General features: G+C 43.8%; 1 protein-coding gene across 10 annotated transcripts in view; it reads right to left on the minus strand.

Annotated features, from left to right (window-relative positions):
* LOC147030752 (uncharacterized) overlaps positions 1 to 22,500 on the minus strand; it is a 227,503-nt gene that overhangs the window by 64,796 nt on the left and 140,207 nt on the right. For 9 of the 10 annotated variants that reach the window (XM_085875120.1, XM_085875123.1, XM_085875124.1 and 6 more), the window contains one exon: positions 7,570 to 7,873. In XM_085875120.1, the coding sequence (XP_085731246.1) occupies positions 7,570 to 7,873 (304 nt within the window). Of the gene's footprint in view, positions 1 to 7,569; positions 7,874 to 10,280; positions 10,440 to 22,500 lie in introns of those variants that run through there. The other variant, XM_085875129.1, reaches the window with a different exon arrangement.

Here is a 22,500-nt window from a genome sequence, read left to right on the forward strand (position 1 = left end):
ATTTCGCCAAATACACTGAATTATTCTCCAATTTACTGCACCTTATTATCAGGAACCAAAAAACAAACAGCTCGAAGGAAAATGCAACAAGTCAATGAGACGTCTCATGTAAACAAGTTATTCGTCTCAAAGCCGCCGTGCAGAGTACAAGTTGTAGTGCTGCAGATCATTTACAAAACTTCGCCGTAAATTGTACTTTACTTCATAATGTTATTTATTGAAGGATAGCACAGGAAGGTTGGTGATAAAAGTGAGATTAGAGGCTTATTAAATAGTTATTTCGCTTCAATGTTGATACAAGCTGGTTCTATGAGCCGATCACTTCCCCATCGCAGACAGGTTGATGGTCTCTCTGTCTACGACCACCTCCCTTTCTGGCCTCGCACCCTCTTTTGTTTTTTTCTGTAACTCCCACTCCATGCCGCACAGGATTCTTCTGGGCACACGCAGTCCACCATCAACCCCCTTCTGGTAAAACTCCCAAAATCACTACTCACCTTCACTCATTTGTTCCTCTTTTTTTTTTTTTTAAACCACCTGTGGCATCAACTTCCACATCCTTTTCAAACTCATTCTTCACTCCAGGTCTTCAAGATAGCTCTCTTCACCACCATCTCCGATCGTCCCCAATCCAAAACCATGATCTTTTCTACCCCAGTCAACCCCATTCACCACTAAGCCCACCTCCTTCCAAATTTCTAGTTTTCATCCTGGCCAACCCCGTGCATCCTCCCTTAACCCTCAATCCCCCCACATCCTTTATTTGTCAAATTCTCCTTCTATATTGTCCCTCATTTCTGCTGTTTGTGCCCCCCCCCCCTCTTTCTACTCTTTCTTTTGTGCTGTTGCATCTTGATGCATTCAGTCAGTGTTCTAGAAACAAAAAAAAAAGAAAGAAAAGTACTAGCAGCCAAGACAATCTCTCCAGGGATGACGAAGGGCTTTTAGAGGATTTCACATTCGGGGAAAGGAAGTGAAGAAACAGCTTAGAACTTGAAGAATAGATAAAGCTCTGGGGTCAGATAATACACATCCAAGAATATTGAGGGAGGTGGCAGAGCAGATAAGCGAGATGTTAACCGATATCTTTAACACTTCATTGGAGTTGGAACAGGTAGCGGAGGAGTGGAGAGTAGTAAATGTAACATCGCTATTTAAGAAAGAATCCAGACAACTAGGGAACCGTTACACCTGTTAGTTTAACTTCAGTTGTGGGGGAAATGTTGGAGACGTTAAACGTGGGTACACTACAGATGGAGAACCATTGAAATAATTCAAACAAATCAAAGGCAATCAGCACAAATTTACGAAAGGGAGGTCGTGTTTAATATATTCATTGGAGTTTTCTGAAACAGTTTCTCATTGGATGGGTGAGGAAAGTGCAGTTTGTGTAGTATGTCGACTCTCAGAAGGCATTTGATAATATAGCACACAGGGCTGTTAGTTAAGGTGAGGGCTTGTGGAGTGATTCGTAGAATAGCTTACTGGATTGAAAACGGGTTTAAGTGATCGGAAGCAAAGAGGGGCTTTGGATGGTAGGATGTTTGGCTGGGACGATGTAAGTAGTGGGGTTCCTCAGAGATCAACACTAGGACCGTTATCTATTATATAATGCGATGTGTGGCATCTGTCCATGCGTTTGTGCATTCGGCTGTCTCCCGTTTCCGGCGGCAACTTCCCGCACTGCTGTTGAAAAGCTCCGCATACAGGAAAGCTCAACATTCAACCAGAAGATGAACATTATACCAAATGAGACACATTTTAAACTTACAAATACAACATGGAATCACAGTTTGTTTATTAACAGTGCATCAAGATACAACCTTGACTGACAGGATGGCCTCAAGGTAAGCACATTAGCCTCTACGCTGTCTAGCCTGGGTTTGAATCTCGGCCCAGCTGTAAACTCTCATCTTTCATAGACTGTGTGAATCATCAATGTGTATGCCATCCCTCGGATGGACGTGAAACTGGACGGTCCCATCTAATGCCATCAGTTGGTTATTTGGCGGATGTTAAAGATCCCCACGGGTGTCCTTCACAAAGAGTGGGCAAGCTATCGCCCGCACCATGAACAAATTACACATTCCTGCTCTCACTACTTCTGGGAAGGCAATGGCAAACCACACAGTATAACCCTTGCTCAGGAAGCTGCTTTGGTGGAACCGATGCTCTGTGACAGAGTATGAGGGTTATCACAAAGATTAACTAACTATGTCAGTGTTGTTAATAACTGTAGCCTACACTGACAGTTTTTTATTTTTTTTTACAAAGGTTGCAGTGTTAATCATTTAATTAAAGAAAAACCTCCAATTAACATTGTGACCTAAAAATAATGTTTAATAATAAACTTCAAAGAAGTCCAAATTAAGCTTAAGTTTAATTATCGGTGGACTCGAACACGTAATTTGTTAAGAGTTAGATCATCCACTCATAATGATAGAGCATGATATATAAGGAGAAGGGGAGGGGGAGAGAGAGAGAGAAAGAGAGAGAGAGAAAGAGAAAGAAAGAGAGAGAAAGAGAGAGAGAGAGGGGGGATGGGGAGAGAGAAAGGCGAGTGAGTGAGAGGGGAGGAGGAGTGGAGGAGAGAAGGAAGTGGGGGAGAGAGGAAAAGGGAAGAGAGAGGAAAATAGAAAGAGAGGGAAGGGGGAGAGAGGGGAAAGAGTGAGAAGGGAGGTAGAGAGGAGCAAGAGAAAGGAGGATAGAGAGGAGGAAAGAAAGGAGGGGGTGGGCGGAGAAGTTTCTTTCTGTATCCATCCTGTCCACCCCATTCCTCCCCACGTTATTGTTTTTCCAAGTCTCCCTCTCAATTGTCCTTCAACACTGCTGTTGGTGCCACCTGGCTTGGGATTGATGAGGATTCTTTCTCTCTTCTCTCTTCTCTCTTCTCTCTTCTCTCTTCTCTCTTCTCTCTTCTCTCTCTCTCTCTCTATCTATCCTCATCCGTTCAGTGTTCTAGCTCTTCCACAAGCCTTGACTCTGTATACAAAAAGTCATAGGTTGGCAAGCATTGTGCAGGCTTGATCGGCCGTATGGTCTCTTTCTGTGATAAGGTCCTTGGAAGGGAAGTCATCTATTATATACTGTGAACTGTGGTGTTTGTCGACCATTGACGACAGCCTCGTCCCACGCTGCATTTAAAAACTCGACATTCACTTTTGAAATGACGGGAGAACAGGCATGAATAATGTTGATGCCAAATTTTATTTCGCAAGGAGGATATTTTGCCCTCTTTTTAGACAAATTGAACCTCCACCACCCGATGTTGCACCACCATTTTGCGGTGGATGGTATAAGTAGTTCAGAGCTTTGGCTCTGAGTGAAACCAAGAGTGCAACACAATTAACCTCTTTTTTTGTATTTTTTTTTTTTTGGGGGGGGGGGTGTCCATAATGTCCAACCTTTTTAAAGTCCATGAAATCATTTTAATTCATAGATTAACTTTAACTTTTCTGTCACTGGGGATGGGTGCTCTTCCTAGTTATTTATAATTCACATCAATGATTTGGATAATGGGGTTAAGAGTCTGTTTTCCAAACTTGCAGGTCACACAAACCTTGGAGGTAACGTATAGTGGGGCAACTTAGCATAACAATTGTGCATTTTGTGAGGAAAGCACCAAATTTGGCACACTTGTAGCCTATCATATTATGAACAGATTTGGATATTGGGCCATCTCAATTTTTTTGATGGCAGTGGAAAATGGCTGCCACAGCCATCAGCGGCTGAATTTGAGATGGCCCAATATCCAAATCTGTTCGTAATATGTTAGGCCACTCGTGTGCCAAATTTGGTGCTTTCCTCACAACATGCACAATTGTTCTGCTATATTTAGCTAAGTTGCCCCACTCGTGGGTGATCAGATTCAGGAAAGTTTACTGTACATGCCTACAAAGAATTGGCAAAAGTTTGGCAGATGCAGTTTAACACAAGGAAATGTGAAGTGCTGGGGATTTATAAGAACATTGTGTAAATAAGGACAACATAATGCAAGGAGTGTGTAACACAGGTGATGGATCTGGGGGTGGTAACAAAGCAGACAGCACAGTTAATGTCAGCGAAGTTGGTAAAGCTCGTATTCACAGTGGGATAAATTTCGAATCAAAAGAGGTAGTGTTAAGACTGTATCGGAATTAAGTGAGACCTCATCTGGAATGCTGTGTAAAGTTTCTGTCACCTCATCTGATGAAGGAAATGGCTGCCGTAGGGAGGGTCAAGCATCGAGTGACTTGATTGATCTTGATTGGGCTAGCTAGACCAGGCTCTGAGAAGTATCCGAAGGAGACAGGACTTTTCTCATCAGGAAAGGAAGTGATTATGAGCGGATCTGATACAGATGTTTCAGATATTGAAAAGTATCGACAAAATAAATGCAGAAGTTTTACAGAAGAATTGAAAGTTATGGAACCAGCGGTCATGGCCTGAGTGTAAAGAGGAGAGTTATGAAAGTAGTATATTGCAGGGGTCTTTCACTGAGAGTAGTTAATGCCTGTAATCGTCTCCCTGGAAATATAGTGGCAGCAGAAACTGTAATCATAGAAGTACCAAGCAGCATTGGAGATGTAGCGGGTACATGGACATTAACAAGGATGATAACTGACTTGGATATGGATTAGTGATTGTATACGTGCATAGTGATAGTGGTGTCGGTGAATGAATCTCGTCAAAAAGTGAATGTGTTGTCTATGTTTGCTCATCCCTCACCCTACAACCCTCTCCATTGCAGTCCCTCATCCCCGTCCCCCCAAAACAACAAAACAAAAGAGGAACACACCCTGGTATGTCGCTGTACCCACCCCAGTTTTCTTCCCCACTCCTTCTTTCCTCTCTCTTAACCGCTCACCATGCATGATGGGCCAAATGACCTTCTCCTCTGTCAAAGTGTCAAAGTTCTTTGCATTAAGCAAACTTTAAAAAGTTGAAAACATTGTGATGGAAAAAAAAACAGCCACTACCAAGTTGCATTAATTTGTTGAGTTGGGTTCTCTTAAAATTGATCTTACACGGGTCGATGTCTGATTATTGGCTGATCCCATTCTGTGTAACCAGAGATTAGAATCCTGGAACATTCATTATCTTAAAAAAAAAAAAATGCGAATTGCATCAATTATCTGAAGCCTGGTGTTAGCTTAGTGGTTAGGATGGCTGCTTTGAGATCTTAGGGTCTTGAGTTCAAGCCCTGTTGGGCACTGAATCAACACCAGGTGGAGTTGACTCAGCCTGTTATCCTTCTGAGGTTGGTGAAATGAGTAACGGTGTATTGGTAGAGGGGCACAACATCAGCAACATAATTGTGCCCCAATTTAATGAATATTTGTTTGAATAAATGAATATTTAATGAATATAGATACTTTATTACTCAATGCTACATCCTGGATGCACCATCACCTTGCAAGTACCATTAGTTTTTCCTGATTAATACATGACAAAAAGTCTCATCTTTGGAATGAATATTTATTTATTTAAGCATTATTAAAATCTTTTAAAGTTTATCAATTAAAATATTTCACAAGAATATTTTTTGTAATAACTACATGTTAAAGATTGGAAGGGAAACACTGCTCAAATGATATGACATGTTATATGCAATGTAGGACTATTCAGGTAATCAGCAATTAGGTTTTTTGTATACCTTGTCGAGGCTCGTATGAGAGCTAACACACAACGCACAGCAAGGGGGGGGGGGGAATGAGAAAAGAGGGACAGTAGAGGGAAGGACAAAACAGTGGGGAACAGGGATATTAGGAGATCTGTGGAAGGGAGAGGGATGGGGTGGGGAAGACAGGGTATACAAGATAGATATTAAAGGGATTTTCAGGAAGGAAAGCAGGGAATTTGAAAAAGGTGGGTTTGAGGTGGATTGATGGGGGTAGAAAAGATTGAGGTTTTGGATGGGGAACAATAAGAGGTGGTGGTGAACAGCTGTTTTGGGGCCTGGAGGGAAGAATGGGATTGAACAGAGTGTGGGAGTATATTCAAAAGGCGGGAAAAAAGAGGAATGAAAGAGTGAAGGTGAGCAGTGATTCGTGATTTTGGGAGTTTTACCAGAAGGGGATTGTTGACAGACCTTGAACGCCATGCGGTAATATGATGGGGAGAAATCTCAGACAGAGCGGGGGGGGGGGGGTGAGACCAGAGAGGAGACGGTAGAAGACAGAAAGACCAGTGACCTGCCTGCGGTGAGAGAGTGAGAGACCCAAAGACTGAGCCTCATCGCGGGAGTTACCAATGACCCAAAATGCCTTGGTTTCCACAGCGTGAAGCCGAGAAAGGTGGGAGGCAGGAGCACCAGCCCAGAGGGGAGAGCAGTACTCCATCAGGCTGCGGATGAAAGCTTTGTCTGTGGTCAGGAGCTCAGGTGGGCTGAGGAAAGACTTTGCATGACGGAGAATTCCCATTCAGTGACTGGCTTTGGAGGCCAGGTTGGAAATGTGGCTTTCCCAGGAAAGATCATGGCAGATAGTGAGACCCAGAAGCTTGAATGAAAGGATTTCTTCAAGCGGATTGTTGAGAAAGTAGATGTGGGGGGCGGGGTTCTAAACGGTCCTTTTGGAGAGACATAGTGAGAGTGTGAGATTTGTCCGGATTGAAAGACATGTTCCACGTGTTGGACCAGTTTGTGATTTTATCCAGATCTGCAGTGAGCGAAGAAGCTGCTGCTTGCCAGTCTGAGGGATGACCGATGGTACGGCAGAGGGTGGAGTCATCAGCAAAGAGATAAAGAGGATTTTCCAGAATCGGAGAGATCATTGATGAAAACCAGAAAAGGAACAGGGCCCAGAACGCTACCTTGAGGAACTCCAGCCAGGACAGGAAGGGGGGATGAAGGAACTCCATTTAGGGCCACACGTTGACTGCAACAGGAGAGGAAGTCTGTGAGCCATGAGTGGAGATGGCCTTGGATACCATCGGAAGAGAGTTTGGTGAGCAGGGCAGGGTGTCAGACTGTGTCAAAAGCACATGATATGTCTAAGGATATGTCCATGATTTCATGTCTGGCATCGAGTACCTCCATCCATTGTTGGGAGAGCAGAAGCAGCATATCCAGAGTCGAGTGACCTGGTCTGAAATCAAATTGATGATCGGAAATCAAAGCATTGGAGAAGAGGAAGGATTTAATGTCTGAAGCAATGATGGATTCCATAACCTTGCTGATGATTGGGAGAAGTCTGATTGGTGTGTCGTTGCAGCGATCTGTTTTTCCACCGTTCTCATACAGGGCAGTAATGTTTGCTGATTTCCAAGCAGATGGCAGATTATCTTGACCAAATAAGAGGGTGAATGGGACAGAGAGAGGGTGAGCAAGTGCAGAGGAGCAGGTTTTAGGACACGTGAGCTGATGCCTTCTGGACCGGTTGCAGAATCCGAGTCGAAGTTTGAGAGCAAGCTCTCCACTTTGTCAGAGGAAAAGGACACAGAGTCCAGGGACAGTTGGGTGTGACTGGATAAAGTGGGTACAGAAAGAAAGGTTACTTGAAATGATTTTTTTTTCCAAAATGACAAATACAATGCGACTCTAAAATGACTTAACTTCCGAATGCAAAAATATATGTAAATATATTTTACCTCTTGCCACCATTAGCCTCTCGAGTGCCCTGAGTCTCAAGCAGAATGGCATTTGGCACGCCTTTCACACCAGACATGCCCACAGAACTAGGAAGATTTGGTGAACGAGGCTCAGGGAGCTGTGAAGATTCTGGGCAGAGAGGAGGCAGGCTGCGGAGTGATGCTGGGGGTGAGAGACCACCAGGGAGTCCCGGTGGGTTCAGGCCACGCTCAGAACTGGATCGAGTGAGGGTGCCGCGAGGGGCTGGAACAGGCTGGCTACGCCGTCGACGGTGGGTGTAGGTTGGTGTCTCGTTGAAGGGAACTAGGAAAGATAAGGAAAGGTGGCAAACACGAATGTTTGCATCTCACAAAGTACAGCTTTCCATTCCCCAAACTGCCCCATTTTTGCATGCATTAACCCCAAAGTTGGGTCAATGCAGAATTCCAAAGAGACAGCACAACGGGGAGTGCCAGAGCCAATATATTTTTTTTTTTTTTAGCAAATGGTACTCGTGTAAGGAATAATAGTGCTATAAGATTTATCAGGGCGAGTCATCCCAGGTTCAGACAGGGTGGTTTTTCTGCCAAGATTTTTGCATCCTGCTGTGGATCACACACTCCAGCAAACAATTGCAAAAACCTGATGTAACCCACTGGTTCTCAGGGTTGTTGCAAGGCATATATAGCACCTTGGCCTGCCACAATGGGATTGGACAGCAGCGATGTGCAAATTACTGTTATATATCATTGCGCTCTTCACTGCCCCCCACCCCACCCCCATCCTAGCCTCTCAAGAAAACCTAAACAATGGAACCTGTCATCAAAAACCTAAGCAGGCAATTTCCAGAACCAGCTACTGTAGCACCCAGCATCGGGCAAAGGATGAGGCTACGAGAGGCATTAAAAAAAAGATTTAAAAAAAAAAAATCGAGAATCGAGCCATGGAGCACCCACCGACCACCACTCAAGCTTTGAGGGGCATTCAAAAAGTTCTAGGGACAGGGTCTTCATTATCACCCTCGAGCTACGGTTTCATACTCGGTATAAAATCACCTATGTGAATGTTCTATGTCATTAATTTCATTAATCTGACATTGTTGTTTTCGTGTATAATCCAGAGGTATTCTACGCCATGCAAATGTGGATGTTACTAAGCTTGCGCATCAAGGTGTCATCAAATTTTTGTACAAAAAAAATGTACCAGCTTCAAACAAAAGCAAAAGCACGTGATCATCTTATACAGTGAAGGTGTGCCTTCAAATTCCACAACCACCGATCGATCGCCTTGTAAAGGTCACCGAAATGTCTGCAGAACTTAGAATTTCTTTCGGCACCATTTTCACCACCATCCACGAACACTTGTGTCTCCTGAAATCTCAGCACTCGTAGAATCAACAGCAATGAATGGTGCCATGTATGAGTGAGCGTCTCAAACTCTTCACTTTACAGTTCATCCGGTAACTGCTGATGAAGTGTCGTTTCACCGGTGGGATCCTGAGACCAAATTGATATCCATGCAATGGAAGCACAAGGGGTCATTGCCACCCAAGACATTTCATACTCAACCCTCAGGTGGCAAGATCATGGCCTCAATTTTCTGCTGTGCCAAGGAAATTCTGCTGATTGACGATGTGCCTCACAAAACTACAATCACAGATGAACATCATGCAACCCTCACGCAATAACCATGGCAGGCCATAAGGGGCAAACACCAACAGATGGTGACCAACTAAACGTGTGCTCCTTCTTCACGACATCATGACTGTGCACAAGGCCTGTGTTACACTCTATTTGTGACTATGGCTTTGAGCAGCTGTATAACAGCTTGTACCTAACATCCAGTGACCATTATCTTTTTCCCAAATTTAAAGTCCCACCTGTATGATCACCGACTCTGAGATGTGGCTGAAGTAGGAAGCAGGAAATTTCGAAAAATGTTTGCACAGAGAATTTCATTGACAAATGCAGCAAGTGCATACAAATCAAGGAACGCTACATTTGGAAATAAAATCAGTTGCCATGTCTTGGTCTATTGTGAGTATCTTGTTTCGACAACTTTATGAATTATCTTTGTAAAAGCAGCCAGCTCCCAGCACCATGCCATTGGCACCAAGCTACAGCATCTCCGAGCCAACACCAATGCCCAGCTGCTGCAGCCATGGCCACCAGCACATCATCAGCAGCAGAGTACTCAGCTATAAGCATACAGCCAACAGCACCAAGCCAACAGCACCAAACAAAAAGCATCCATCTACAAGCAACCTGTTATCAGCACTTAGACATCAGTAAACAACTACTCGTATCCAGGTATCAGCACTTAGACATCAGTAAACAACTACTCGTATCCAGGTGTCAGCACAAAGCAATCAGCACCAAGCCAGCAGCATCTTCACAGAATTATGCAGTCAACCAACACCCAACTATCAACATCGAGCTATCAGCATTGTACCAGCAGCCTCTTGACGCTATCAACTAGGCATCCAGACTCAGCTCCAAGTACTCAACTGCGAGGTCTCAATTACCCAAGCCAGACATCAACACTGAGCCACCAGCACCAGCTGTCAGTACCGAGCCCAGCAACCAGCACCTATGCATACACACACAGCCAGCTGCACCTTGTCAAAGTGTTTATCTAACAGCAAAATAGCCTCCAGCATTTGTGCAGCAGTATTTTAACCACGATCAGCCAGTACACAGTCACAGCATCGTATGCAAAGCACATATCTCACCGTGAACACATTGCCCGCCAACCAGTTCCCTGCATTCGGCCCACGGCCTTCCAAGCCTGCTGTGTGGCCCAGCAGGCCGGTGGCCGTTTGGCCTGGCAGTGGAACATGGGCAGCCCATGGGCAGTCAGCGTGCGGGCATTTCAGCCACACATTTCACCCAACGCTTAGTGTCTCTTCCTCCCTCCCTCCCTCTTCCAAGCTTGATTCTCCTTCTCCCACCCTCTCTCCCTTTCCCTCCCTCCTTCCATTGTCCCTCATGCCCAGATTTCTCTCCTCTCTCCTTTGTTCTCTTGCTCTTTATTCTTTATCCGTCTTTTTAATTCCTAACCATTGACACTGGAGAAACCACTGAAATTATCTCTCCATCTATTCCTCACATATTTGTTTATCTCTCATTTATTCCTCAACTAGATCTTAGAATTCTTTCTTCTCTCCCCCAATAATCAAATTGCTATTCTTCATCTATCACATGCCTTTGTCCGTTTCAGGCTCACTCTCACTCAATTTTCTCGTTCTCTCCTGCCCATCAGTTCCCAGTTCCTCCCCCAAGCTGCTGATTTTTACATATATTTATTTCCACTCCTGAAATTTACCACCCTCCTTACTCCTCGCCCAATCACCCTTCCCTACACTTTCATATTATCCTCCCTCTGTGCCCTATTTAAGCTTGAGCTTCAAAATTCAGGCTGCATTTGAACCAATGGCTCTCAAACCTAATTTCACGACTCCTTGGACAAAAACAAATTGGTTGTATTCAGTTAGATCATGTGCAATTACATATATATATATATATATAATGCAACAAATGTCAATCACAGAAACAAGAATCTTGGTGAATATATTGAATATAAAATATATGTCTGTCCCCTGAATTTGAGACCTACTGGTTTCCAACAATTCTTTATATTAGATTAGTGTTTCAGCTCATAGACTTTTGACTTCATGGATCACACAAGTTGTAAGTCAATCTCACCCCCCCTTTCCCCACTCTCTTCAGCCCCCCCCCCCATCCCCAGGCACACCGCCTCTCTCATTTCTATCATTCATGTGTGATGACCTTGTCTCCCTGGTCCCCTTTGATTCTCTGTCAGTGTGTGTGTGTGTGTGTGTGTGTGTGTGTGTGTGTGTGTGTGTGTGTGTGTGTGTGTGAAGCTCTACTGCCCTCTGTCATTTAGCTCCTCCAGAAACTAAACTTCCATCACAAAAAAAATGTTAAATCCTCTTACAAACCGATGGATGATATCCGATGGAGAGATGGCACTTTTGGGTTTTTCAACCCTTTGTCTTATTTTTATTTTCTCCTTCTACTTTCTGTGCTCTGATTTTGTCCTATGTATAGAGCCTCACATTGATTGTATATATACTCCGTCCACCGTCACAATTATTCAATCATTCCATCCCTCCCCTTCTTGGGAGAGGAGACCTCATCCCTTTCCACGAGTCTCATACAATCACCAAAACGCATGTTCATTCGACGAACACGATACCACGAGCAGGAAGTTTGAACTTGAAGAACAACCCAAAACTACCATTGTAACCACCTACAACAACAACAGCAAGGATCCCAGGAGAACATGAGGGGAACTTTACAGGCTTACAGGTACTTCCTCGTCCCTAATATGGCTAAGAAAAAAAAAAACACAGCAAATTATTTCCTCAAAAAAAAAATTAAAAGGTTCTAAACCAAACCATTAAACTTGGCAATGTTTCACTCCAACAACAATGCAACAATTGTGTAATGTAGTGCCATCACCATTCAGATGAAAGGCATCCCATTGGATACATGGACACACTTTGTACAATTTTAAAGTGTTATATGCCTGGTGTTGGCTTCATGGTTAGGGTGGTGGGCTTGGGATCCGAAGATCTTGAGTTCAAATCACACTCACTGTTGAATTGATACCAGGTGGGGTTGACTCTGCCTGTCATCCTTCCGAGGTCGGCAAAATGAGTGCCAGCTTGCTGGTATACTGTGTCGGAGTGGCGACCCATCCAGGATTGTGCCCAATAGCCAAGGAGACTGCTTAGGCAGCACCAACGCTCTGCACAGAGTATGGTCCCAAATCCCAATGGATGGATGGAGAGTGCTATGCTCCTTGGGAGGTGATACCTAAAGGTGTGTGGGTATGAGTATTTAAAAGACCCCAAAAATGTACTGAACATTTCAAACCACCCTCTTTTAGTGCAACACAAATGCTCGTCCTTAATATCTGTAAAGTTTTGTCAGCACAATATGTCAGCATGACAGGTGACATCCTCACTGTGTGTGCATGGAAACTTGTGTACGTTTGTTCGACAATGACCCCATGCTGCCCTCTCTAGGGAGAAATATAATTGGGACAATATTGTCCCAACTCTGTTCTTGTTTGGCTGGGCATGTCCAAGCAGAATATCTCAGATCCTAATATAACATTGCTCGTTAGTTTGTCCTTGAATTGTAAAATAATCTTTTCTTGTCCCATTCTTTCATGCGAATGCTGTTCAACCATATGGACAAGGACAACGATAGGCAATGAGATCGAGAAAGTATGGAACGTGATGCAGACATTTGCACGTTCAAATAGTACGGACTTTGTAGATGCACTCGCATTCTTAAAACACGTATTTTACAAACCTATCCTTCACAATTACAAGTTTTAAAATGTCAGGAAATCCCTGTAGCAACCCCTCTATAGTACCGTAGCAACAGTCAACCCAACCATTACCCAACCAAAAGGAATTGATTTGCTTTGTTTCATTTTCAAAGGATAAGACTTGTTAACAACAAAACTACACATTTTTCAAATCGTTTAATACAGCTAACAAACGAATCGAATCTTTCGAGAAAAATTAGCAGTGAAACATATCAACAATAACACAATTTCCCCATTGTTAAACAGACATATAATTAAATATTTTTTTAAAACGTTTCCTTCAAAACATGTCGGTATTAATTATTATTATCATTATCAGCAAAGAAACCGAGTTAGGTCCCCAAATTCTATGATGCATAGATGCATACGCAATTTGTAGATTGTCACATATGAGTGCAGTTTTGTGGCCCCGAGGCTTCAGTAAGCAAGCATGGACTGTGATGCATACGCTGCCTTCGGTAGCTGCATATGCAAATTGTAGATGGTCGCATATGAGTGCAGTTGTATAAAAGATCCCAAAAGTGAAGTTACATTGTCCTTTGTTACATTGTTTCCGCACTTTCCGGGATCTTCAGGAATTGAGTACAAAACAGACAAGTCTGTAGACGACGATGGTTCACGAGCGGTATTTGATGATGTAGATTGTTTCAGAAGTCAAGGATGAGACAATGTGATAATGTTTGACCAAGTTATAAAAATGATCAACATGATGTGGTACGGGTGACAGGTTATTAGCTGCAAAATGTCGAAAACCCGGTTTCGTTCAACAACTTTAAAAATTTGACCTTTGCATAACCTTTAAAAGTCCCAAAACAATGTTGTGGACATTAAAATAAGGAAACAGGATACATGCTATAGCTTATTGGAGTTAGTTCGTCGAAGAAGGTCGAAAACCCGGTTCGATTCCCACAACTTTGAAAATTTGACCTTTGAACGTCAAAGGTCAAGGATTATGACCTTTGGTGTAAAACTTCCTCTGGAACATTCCAGGAACAAAATAACGTCATATAGGCTATATGGCATTTCACACTCCTCGGATTATCCATACTTTGATGAAATCAGCGTAAAAACAAAATTGAATGGGGCGCCACGGGCTTGGTGTTCGAGATAGAGAAAAATGGTTTCAAGACTTTAGGTGGGAAATGACCTTAGGATTATGCATAAAAAATAGTCATTCGAGCTCTCAAAGTTTGGGCGGTCATATGATATTTATGTCAAAATTCACAATTTTCTAAGTTTTTGACCTTGTGACCTTGACCTTCGGACAAAAATGATATATCGGACAAAACGATATATCGGATATATTTTAGATATATCGGACAACGACAAGTTTTAGAAAAATCGGACAACGACAAGTTTTAGATAATTCATTTTGCTATTCAAATACCGAAGAACCCATTCCATTCAGTCAATTCCCGAGGAGAAGATAGATATTTAATCCGACTACCCCCTAAAATGGCTATTTTTGGGCGTGGCTCCGCCCACAATGGGCGTATGTGTGCATGAATTGGACAAAATGAACGCTTTTTAGGAGTCGGAATTGCTGCGAAGTTACATTCTGGAGGTTAAATTTTGTAATTTGGCTTAGTTTAAGACATTCTCGAGGTTATGGCATGTGCGGAAATGAAATGAAACCACAAACGCTGGCATCTCCAGGTGTTTATTAGCATTGCAATGTATCCAGCGATTCGTAGCTGTGATGAACAGGCATTCGATAATATGAATGAGGAAAGTGAAAAAAAAAAAAAAAAACTTTATCGCCGAGAAATCGTTGCGGCCTGTTCCAAGTCAAAGTATGGTTCAGCAGGCGAGAAAACATGGTGGCTTCAGACCCCAGCAAGGTACCCAGGATTCACCTTAAGACCCAAAAAGTGAGCGGTGGCCGAGGATGGCACCTCATAAAGGATATAATTAAATAAGGCTGCTAATTATAATCTTCAAAAGTGGTGTTTAATTAACCTTAACACCCAATTTTCACTCATGCACTTCCTTGGAGTTTTCTCAGCATGCATGCAAATGTTGAGGGATAGAATGATTGAATAATTGTGACGGTGGACGGAGTATATGTAACCGTGCCTCACTCCAATGTCGGAGCAAGTCGAGACCAGGAAGTACAGTGAGAGCGGTTATCAGTGCACGAGCTCAGCCATTATGGGGTACCTCCGTGCTTCCGCGGTAGCTATAGAACCTGTCAAAGGAGGCACCCCAGTTCAAATCTCGCAGTTTAAAATCACATTTAAAAATCTATTTTGAAACTCACGGCGCTCTGTGCGGTTATACGGCGCTCAGCATGGTTTATATATAGCACTGTTCACACGAAACCATCACGGTGGCTCCAGATCCTGCCAAAGAAGGCACCTGGTTCGAATCTCACACATTCAAATTCACATTTCACACTCGCAGCGCTTGGTGCCGTTTGCAACTGCGTGATGCTGCTCACATGGAACGATCAACACGGCTGTGTGGATGAGGTCACGTGGACCGATGACTTATTGATGTCATTTGGGGCTATCCTGGACTCTCCACAGGGATGCAACAAGTTTCTCACGTAGTTCTCAGGATCTTGTGCTATGTGACGGGATGCTCACGTAGGTCTCGGGATCGTACACGTCACTCGTCCTGCATGCTGACATATCCTCCACTGGGGCGGTAGAGGCTGCTGCAGCATTTAGCGGCGTCATCTTTTGCACTCATGAATTACGGAGTGAGGATGAGGGCGTACAAGCATCCTTTGTGTCCCATGCCATGATCAATGTTCAGGACTTTTCCACACATGAGACAACAACCTCGATCACATGACATGCCTCTTTGAATGGAGCACCCTCCCATCTTCAAGGCCCATGGCACATTTCACATCTTATACCCTGCCTTTGCCTCCCCCAGTTCACCGAAGAGACAAAGGCAGGCCGTAAATGTGGCATCGTCCCATACGCAACAGGCGCGAGCGCATCGTGTGACGATTTCTCAAGCACGCAAAGTACACGAACCTCATGACGCAAGTGCGATCATCCATCACTCATCCTTACAATCATGCCCTTCCATATCCACGCCCATTCTTCCATGCGTCACTCATCCTTATTAAATCACACCCTCACTGAAACACTCACATCGGTGACTAACCCTTCACGTCCTCGGTGCATTCATGCACACGTACATTAATATTCGTGCAAGTTTCTTCCATTTTGTCCCCGAAGCCACCAATGTTACCATGGTTACAAATTCCTGTAACCACAACCCCTCCATAAAATTAACCACGCCCCCATCATAATAACCACGCCCCTCTGCTATTAACCACGCCCCCATGTTTTTTTTTCTTTTTACCATGCTCACCTGACGTGTGCGTCTTTTCTGGACGGACTCACGTCCTCATAGTATGCACTTCCGAGATTCACTTACCATATTGATACATGTACTTTATAGACGTGCAGGTATTCTAATTCTAGAAGCTTTATAAAGATACTCGGTTGAATAAAGATAATGGGCAACACTGGCTACCACTCGGTGGCATTTATGGCCTATCGCAGCACATTATGTGTGGACAGACAGACAAACCCAAATACAAACCCCTCTGGCGAGGGTAAAAACAATTGCGGGAAAGTAAGCATGGGGGATGACGTGAGATGGCAGTGCATGATGACAATATATATATATATATATATATATATATATATATATATATATATATATATATATATATATATATATATATATATATATATATATATATATATATATATATATATATATATATATATATATATATATATATATATATATATATATATATATATATATATATATATATATAGGCAGTTGAATGCAAAACAAGTTCCATGTAAGGAAAGAATGAAGTGAAAAGGCTGGTATTAGTTAGGAATATCCATATTCAAACCTGAAGGTATCCACTGTGTGACAAACAACGATGGTGTTTCACGACCAAGTATATAGTATCAATATCAGCTGGTTTGAAAGAAACCCGACTTGAAAAATTAGCAAGCAGGCAAGGAACAATATCTGATGGCAGTGATGGGAAAAACTTTGGGCTGACAGGATGGACTTCAGGTACATACACTTGCCTCTCAGCTGTCTCGCTGTCTCACCTGGGTTTGATTCTGATCCAGCTACAAACTGTCGGTCTGGTGTTTCACAGGCAGGGTGATTAATGAATGTGTGTGCCGTCTCTCAGCTGGATGTTAAACTGCCGTACCATCTGCCAGCATTTGTTGGTGAATGTTAAATAGCCTATGGTGTCCTTCGTGAAGAGTAGGCGAAGCCATTGGTGGCACCATGAACAAATTCCAAATTCCTGCCCTAACTAGTTGACATCAAGTCTGGCCAGCTGGTTCCCCTGGCTGACGCAAAGACTCGGGCCAAGCTTTCCCTGGCTGATCCCCCAAGAAAGGTGGGGGTAATGGTGCCCGTCAAAGAAGTGGTGGGCCAACTTTAACAAAAATAAGATGACTTCTTGTTATCTATTTAAGGTTCTAATGAATGTGGAAAGCTTACATTGACAACTATCACGTACTTGCTGTAAATTGCCATTGCTCTGTGAGTGGGTATGCTTATACCTGTTGTGCAACTTGCAATGAGAGGATGATGAGATGTCATGTTACCAGGAATAAGCACCAATTGATGCAGTCATAGCAACAGGGTTCTGCTCATTTGTTTGTGAACCTGTTAATTGTTCCAAACATCATTAGAACATCTCACTAAATTTAGGACCAAAATGGCCTTTTCATGAACCTCACTTGGGAAACAAAGTTTCAACCAACTCAGCACCACAATGAAGTCACTTTGAACATTGACTTCGGAGTACACCGACGTAACACATTTCACAAATTTCAACATCGACCACAAAGAAAACAAAACGGTTTTTTAGCATTCCACAGGCATCAGGCTACAAATGGGTGGGAATGAGTAATTCACACTTGGTGGCACAGAATTCTACGGAATTCTTCTTGCAAATTCATACTGGACCGGAATTGGATAATGAATTCGGCCCACTGGCTGCATCATGACTGAGACATGGCTGTGCCGCTGATGCGGTGACCCTGCACACCAGGTGAGGAATTTTGCCAGGTTACCAGCAAGCAATGGCCTACTCTTTTCAAAATGTACCTCAGGATGCTAATAAAATGTTATTTATCAAAATGTTAGATCAACAGACAAAAGTAAAAAATGCCAAGGCAGCAGAATGTGTCTGTTGGTACTGTGCTTACATCAGTCCGGTTTTGAGGAATAGGGTTGTGGGTGGAGGGGGTGGTGGTGGGGGGAGAGAGACGTCTGCAGTCGTGCTTTGGATGGAGACGTCTGCATTTGGATCGTGGTTGTTAAAAAAAAAATCCTTTTAAGCCATAGTATCTTGAGAAATGAGCAGGCCACTCTGTTTCAGTACCTTAGCCAAATTTTGCCTACACAGGTTGCGCTGTATAATTAGCACAATTTGCAGTAAGCTGGGTTGCTGGGTGTGGATGAGCACAGACTTTGCCGAAGATTCATTGTGCAGTATTTCTTTCCATCCACCCATTGGGACCATACCTTGTGCAGAGCATCAGTGCTGCCAAAGCAGTCCCATAGGCTATTGGGCACAATCCTGGACAGGTCACCACTCCAACACAGGATACTCAAATGAGTCAAACATCCCGGTAAGCTGGTGCTCGTTTCACCAAACTCAGAAGGATGACAGGCTGAATCAACCCCACCTGGGATTTATTCAACAGTGAAGAAGGATTTGAACTCTGGAACCTAGGATCCCAAATCCCACCACGCTAACCATTAAGCCAACACCAAGCATGGTATTTTTTTTGGGGGGGGGGGGGAGAAAATCAAAAAAAAATTGAGATAAAAGCATTTCAATTTCAATAATACTGATATTTTGGTTTTTTAAACAAGAGGGTCATGGAAGAGCAATCTTTTCGGTTATATCGCTGAGCAAGTGAAAGCCTGAGGAAGATCACGCATTACAGAATCGTCAAAGGGTCCATCAGACTATGTTCGTGGTGGAAGGTTTAAATTATCTATATCAGTGGTTCTAAGCCTTTTTACCCTCTAGAACTTGGTCCTTGCCTCCACCACCCCCCCCCCCACCCTCACATCTTCAACCAAATGATTAAAAATCCCTCCTGAATTAAAAGGAAAAAGTGAAAAAAAATGCATATTTTTAGTCTTTTTAGTGAACAAAGAATTCTGCATAAGCAACACTCATATACATACGTTGATCCAAACATTGTCAGAATCCGAAGAGCTTGATGTGAGATCAAAGGGTAAACAGGAAGGTACATGACCCAGAACGTCTCCAGATCCAGTTTTTTTTTTGTCTTCTTCAGCCGAGGAGTTGAACTTTAACTCAAGAAACTCCTCTTGCACTTCGTCTGAAAAATCAGCTACTTCACATTGAAATGGGTTCCTAATGAATTTCCAAGCTTCGCGCTTCTCATCTATATCCGGAAAGTATCTGATGAATTCTGCTTTCAATTCAGTCAGATGAGTAATTATTTGTTTCTTTAACTCAGGATCAAGAGTAACTGTGAATGAGAGCAGAATCCAAGTTAGCAAAACTGGCTGTATTTCCATCCTGAATTCGACATTTCCAGAGGTCGAGTTTGGCCATGAAGGCTCGAATGATGTCATGGTGCGTGATTATGTTGATGTTTTTCCCTTGGAGTTTGAGGTTGATTGCATTCAGCGCTTCAAAGATGTCAACCAGGTAAGCTTGAGATAGCAAAAATCTTTTAGACTGGAACTTGTCATTGAGATCTGCTTTCTGCTGCGAATCTAGAAATGTTGCCACTTCTTGTCGTAGTTCATAAAGCTGTCCAAGCATGTTTCCCTTCGAAAGAAATCGTACGTTTGTGTGGAAAAGCAAGGCTTGATGTTCAGAATCCATATCCACAAACAGCTGTTTGGTTTGTCCTAGTGGAGGAGTTGCTCTCTTCATCAAAGACTCCATTCCTCACTCTCCATGCACTGCCCACACTCCCCCACACCCCCAGGAATACCTCTGGCTACGGCTTCCCCTCCACTCCCACCTCATGTTTATATGTGTACTGTACCGTCCACCTAACAGTGATGACTCCATCTTCACCTCACGATCCGAAAACATGGACAAACTTCTATCTTCTCATCCAAACTCTCTCTTCCTCATATGTGGTGACTTCAATTGTCATCATGCCAGTTGGCTAGGTGTGGGTACCTCTCTCACCTGTCATGGCACCTCAGCAAAAGCTTTCTGCGACTCATTGGGACTGACTCAATCGGTCAATTTCCGGACCAGGATCTCAACCAATAGTACTCCATCTCTTCTGGATCTGATTTTGACAAATTTCCCTGACAATATCTGCTGCTCTTCCTTTGCTCCAATCGGTTATCCTGACCACGTTCTGGTCAAAGTGGACATCTCTCTGGCTGTTATCAGAGAACCACCTCACCGGCGTCGAGTCTGGCATTTCACTCAAGCCGACTGGCAGGGTCTCCAAGCAGCCCTCAATCTTATATACTGGTCTCATATCACTACTTTCTCAAACATCAACTCATTCTGGGAATTCTTTCAAAGAAACTTGCTCTCCCTCATGCACAGATTTATCCCCTTTCGTCTTCAGTTGTCCTACCCTTCGTCCCGCCCTTGGTTCACTGAAGCTTGTGGTGAGGCAGATGTCCTGAAACAACTTGCCTTTGCCTCATGGAAAGCAAACCCAACAGAGGGTAATCTCAGTTCCTTCCATAAAGCTCGGAACAAGAGTGTATCCTCCCTCAGGAGAGCCAGGAAACAACATCTTCTCATCTCAAGTCTGAACTCTCAAACCTCTCTCCCTCCTCAAAATCCTGGTGGCGTCTAATCAAATCTGTTTCTGGTTCATGTTCCCCCTCCATCCCCTCCCTAACCTCAAATGGCCGCACTGCTGATACCGCACGTGAAAAAGCTGAATGCCTAAACTCGGTGCATGCAACTAAATCTTGTGTCCAAAACCCATCACTTAAACCCAACGTGTGGCCCTAAATGGAGTTCTTTCATCCCCTCTTCCTGTCCAGGCTGGAGTTCCTCAAGGTAGCGTTCTGGGCCCTGTTCTTTTTCTGGTTTTCATAAATGATCTCTCCAACTCTGGAAAATCCTCTTTATCTCTTTGCTGATGACTCCACCCTCTGCTGTACCATCTGTCATTCCTCAGACCGGCAAGCAGCAGTCTCTTCGCTCACTAAAGATCTGGATAAAATCACAAACTGGTCCAACACGTGGAACATGTCTTTCAATCTGGGCAAATCTTACACTCCCACTATGTCTCTCCGAAAGGACCGTTTAGAACCCCCCCCCCCATCCACTTTCTCAACAATCCTCTGGAAGAAGTCCTTTCTTTCAAGCTTCTGGGTCTCACTATCTGCGATGACCTTTCCTGGGAAAGCCACATTTCAAACCTCGCCTCCAAAGCCAGTCGCCGACTGGGAATCCTCCATCGTGCAAAGTCCTTCCTCGGCCCACCTGAGCTCCTGACCACTTACAAAGCTTTCGTCCGCAGCCTGATGGAGTACTGCTCTCCCCTCTGGGCTGGTGCTCCTGCCTCCCACCTTTCTCGGCTTCACGCTGTGGAAACCAAGGCATTTTGGATCATTGGCATCACCCGCAATGAGGCTGAGTCTTTGGGCATCTCACTCTCTCACCCTAAGCTGGTCGGTGGTCTTTCTGTCTTCTACAATCTCTTGTCCAGCCTCGCCCCTCCCCCCCCCCCGCTGCTCTCTCTGCGATTTGCCCTCACTACATTTGCGCAGGGTGCTCACGGTCCGCCAACAACTCCTTTCTGGTAAAACTACCAACATCACGAATCACTGCTCACCTTCACTCTTTCATTCCTCTTTTTTCCCGCCTTTGGAATAAACTCCCTCACTCTATTCAATCCCATTCTTCCCTCCAGGCCTTCAAAACAGTTGTACACCAACACCTCTTATCATCCCCAATCCAAATCCTCGATCTTTTCTACCCCCGATAATCCACCCAAGCCCACCAAATTCAAATTCCCTGCTTTCCTTCCTGAAAGTCCCTGTAATGTTCATCTTGTATTCCCAATCTTCCCCACCCGATCCCTCTCACTTCCACATATCTCCTAATGTCTCTGTTCCCCACTGTTTTGTCCTTCCCTCTCCCACCCCTCTTGTCTCTTGCCCCCCCCTTGCTGTGCGTTGTGTGTTAGCTCTCACACGAGCATCGACAAGGTATGCAAATTTAAAAAAAAATTAAAAATGGCGATCTCATAGGAGGCTTCAACAACCTTTGAAGTCCGTTGCCGAAATGCTCCACTGCTGTCCATCTTCGCTTGTTTCAAGGACTGCCTTTTTGTTTCAAAAGAATGCCTTGGGTTTGGCAGCGAGAGCAGGATGCATTGTCTTCAAGTGGCGTTCCAAGCGTGTGGGCCACACGCCATCATTGCTCAGAGTCTTGTAGCATATTACGCACTAGGGTACCTCCGTGTCACCCTTTTGGAGGGACATAAATCCAAATCAAACATATTCGTCAAGATACTTTCACTTTTTTGCACTCATTGCGAATGATTTAGTGTGAACTGGGTTCTGCAAATCTTTGAAAAAAATTTTTTGAATAT

The sequence above is a fragment of the Eptatretus burgeri genome, chromosome 3 (assembly GCF_056783735.1).
Source record: "Eptatretus burgeri isolate ZD-2024b chromosome 3, Ebu_testis_v1, whole genome shotgun sequence".
In the NCBI taxonomy this organism is placed as follows: Eukaryota; Metazoa; Chordata; class Myxini; order Myxiniformes; family Myxinidae; genus Eptatretus; species Eptatretus burgeri.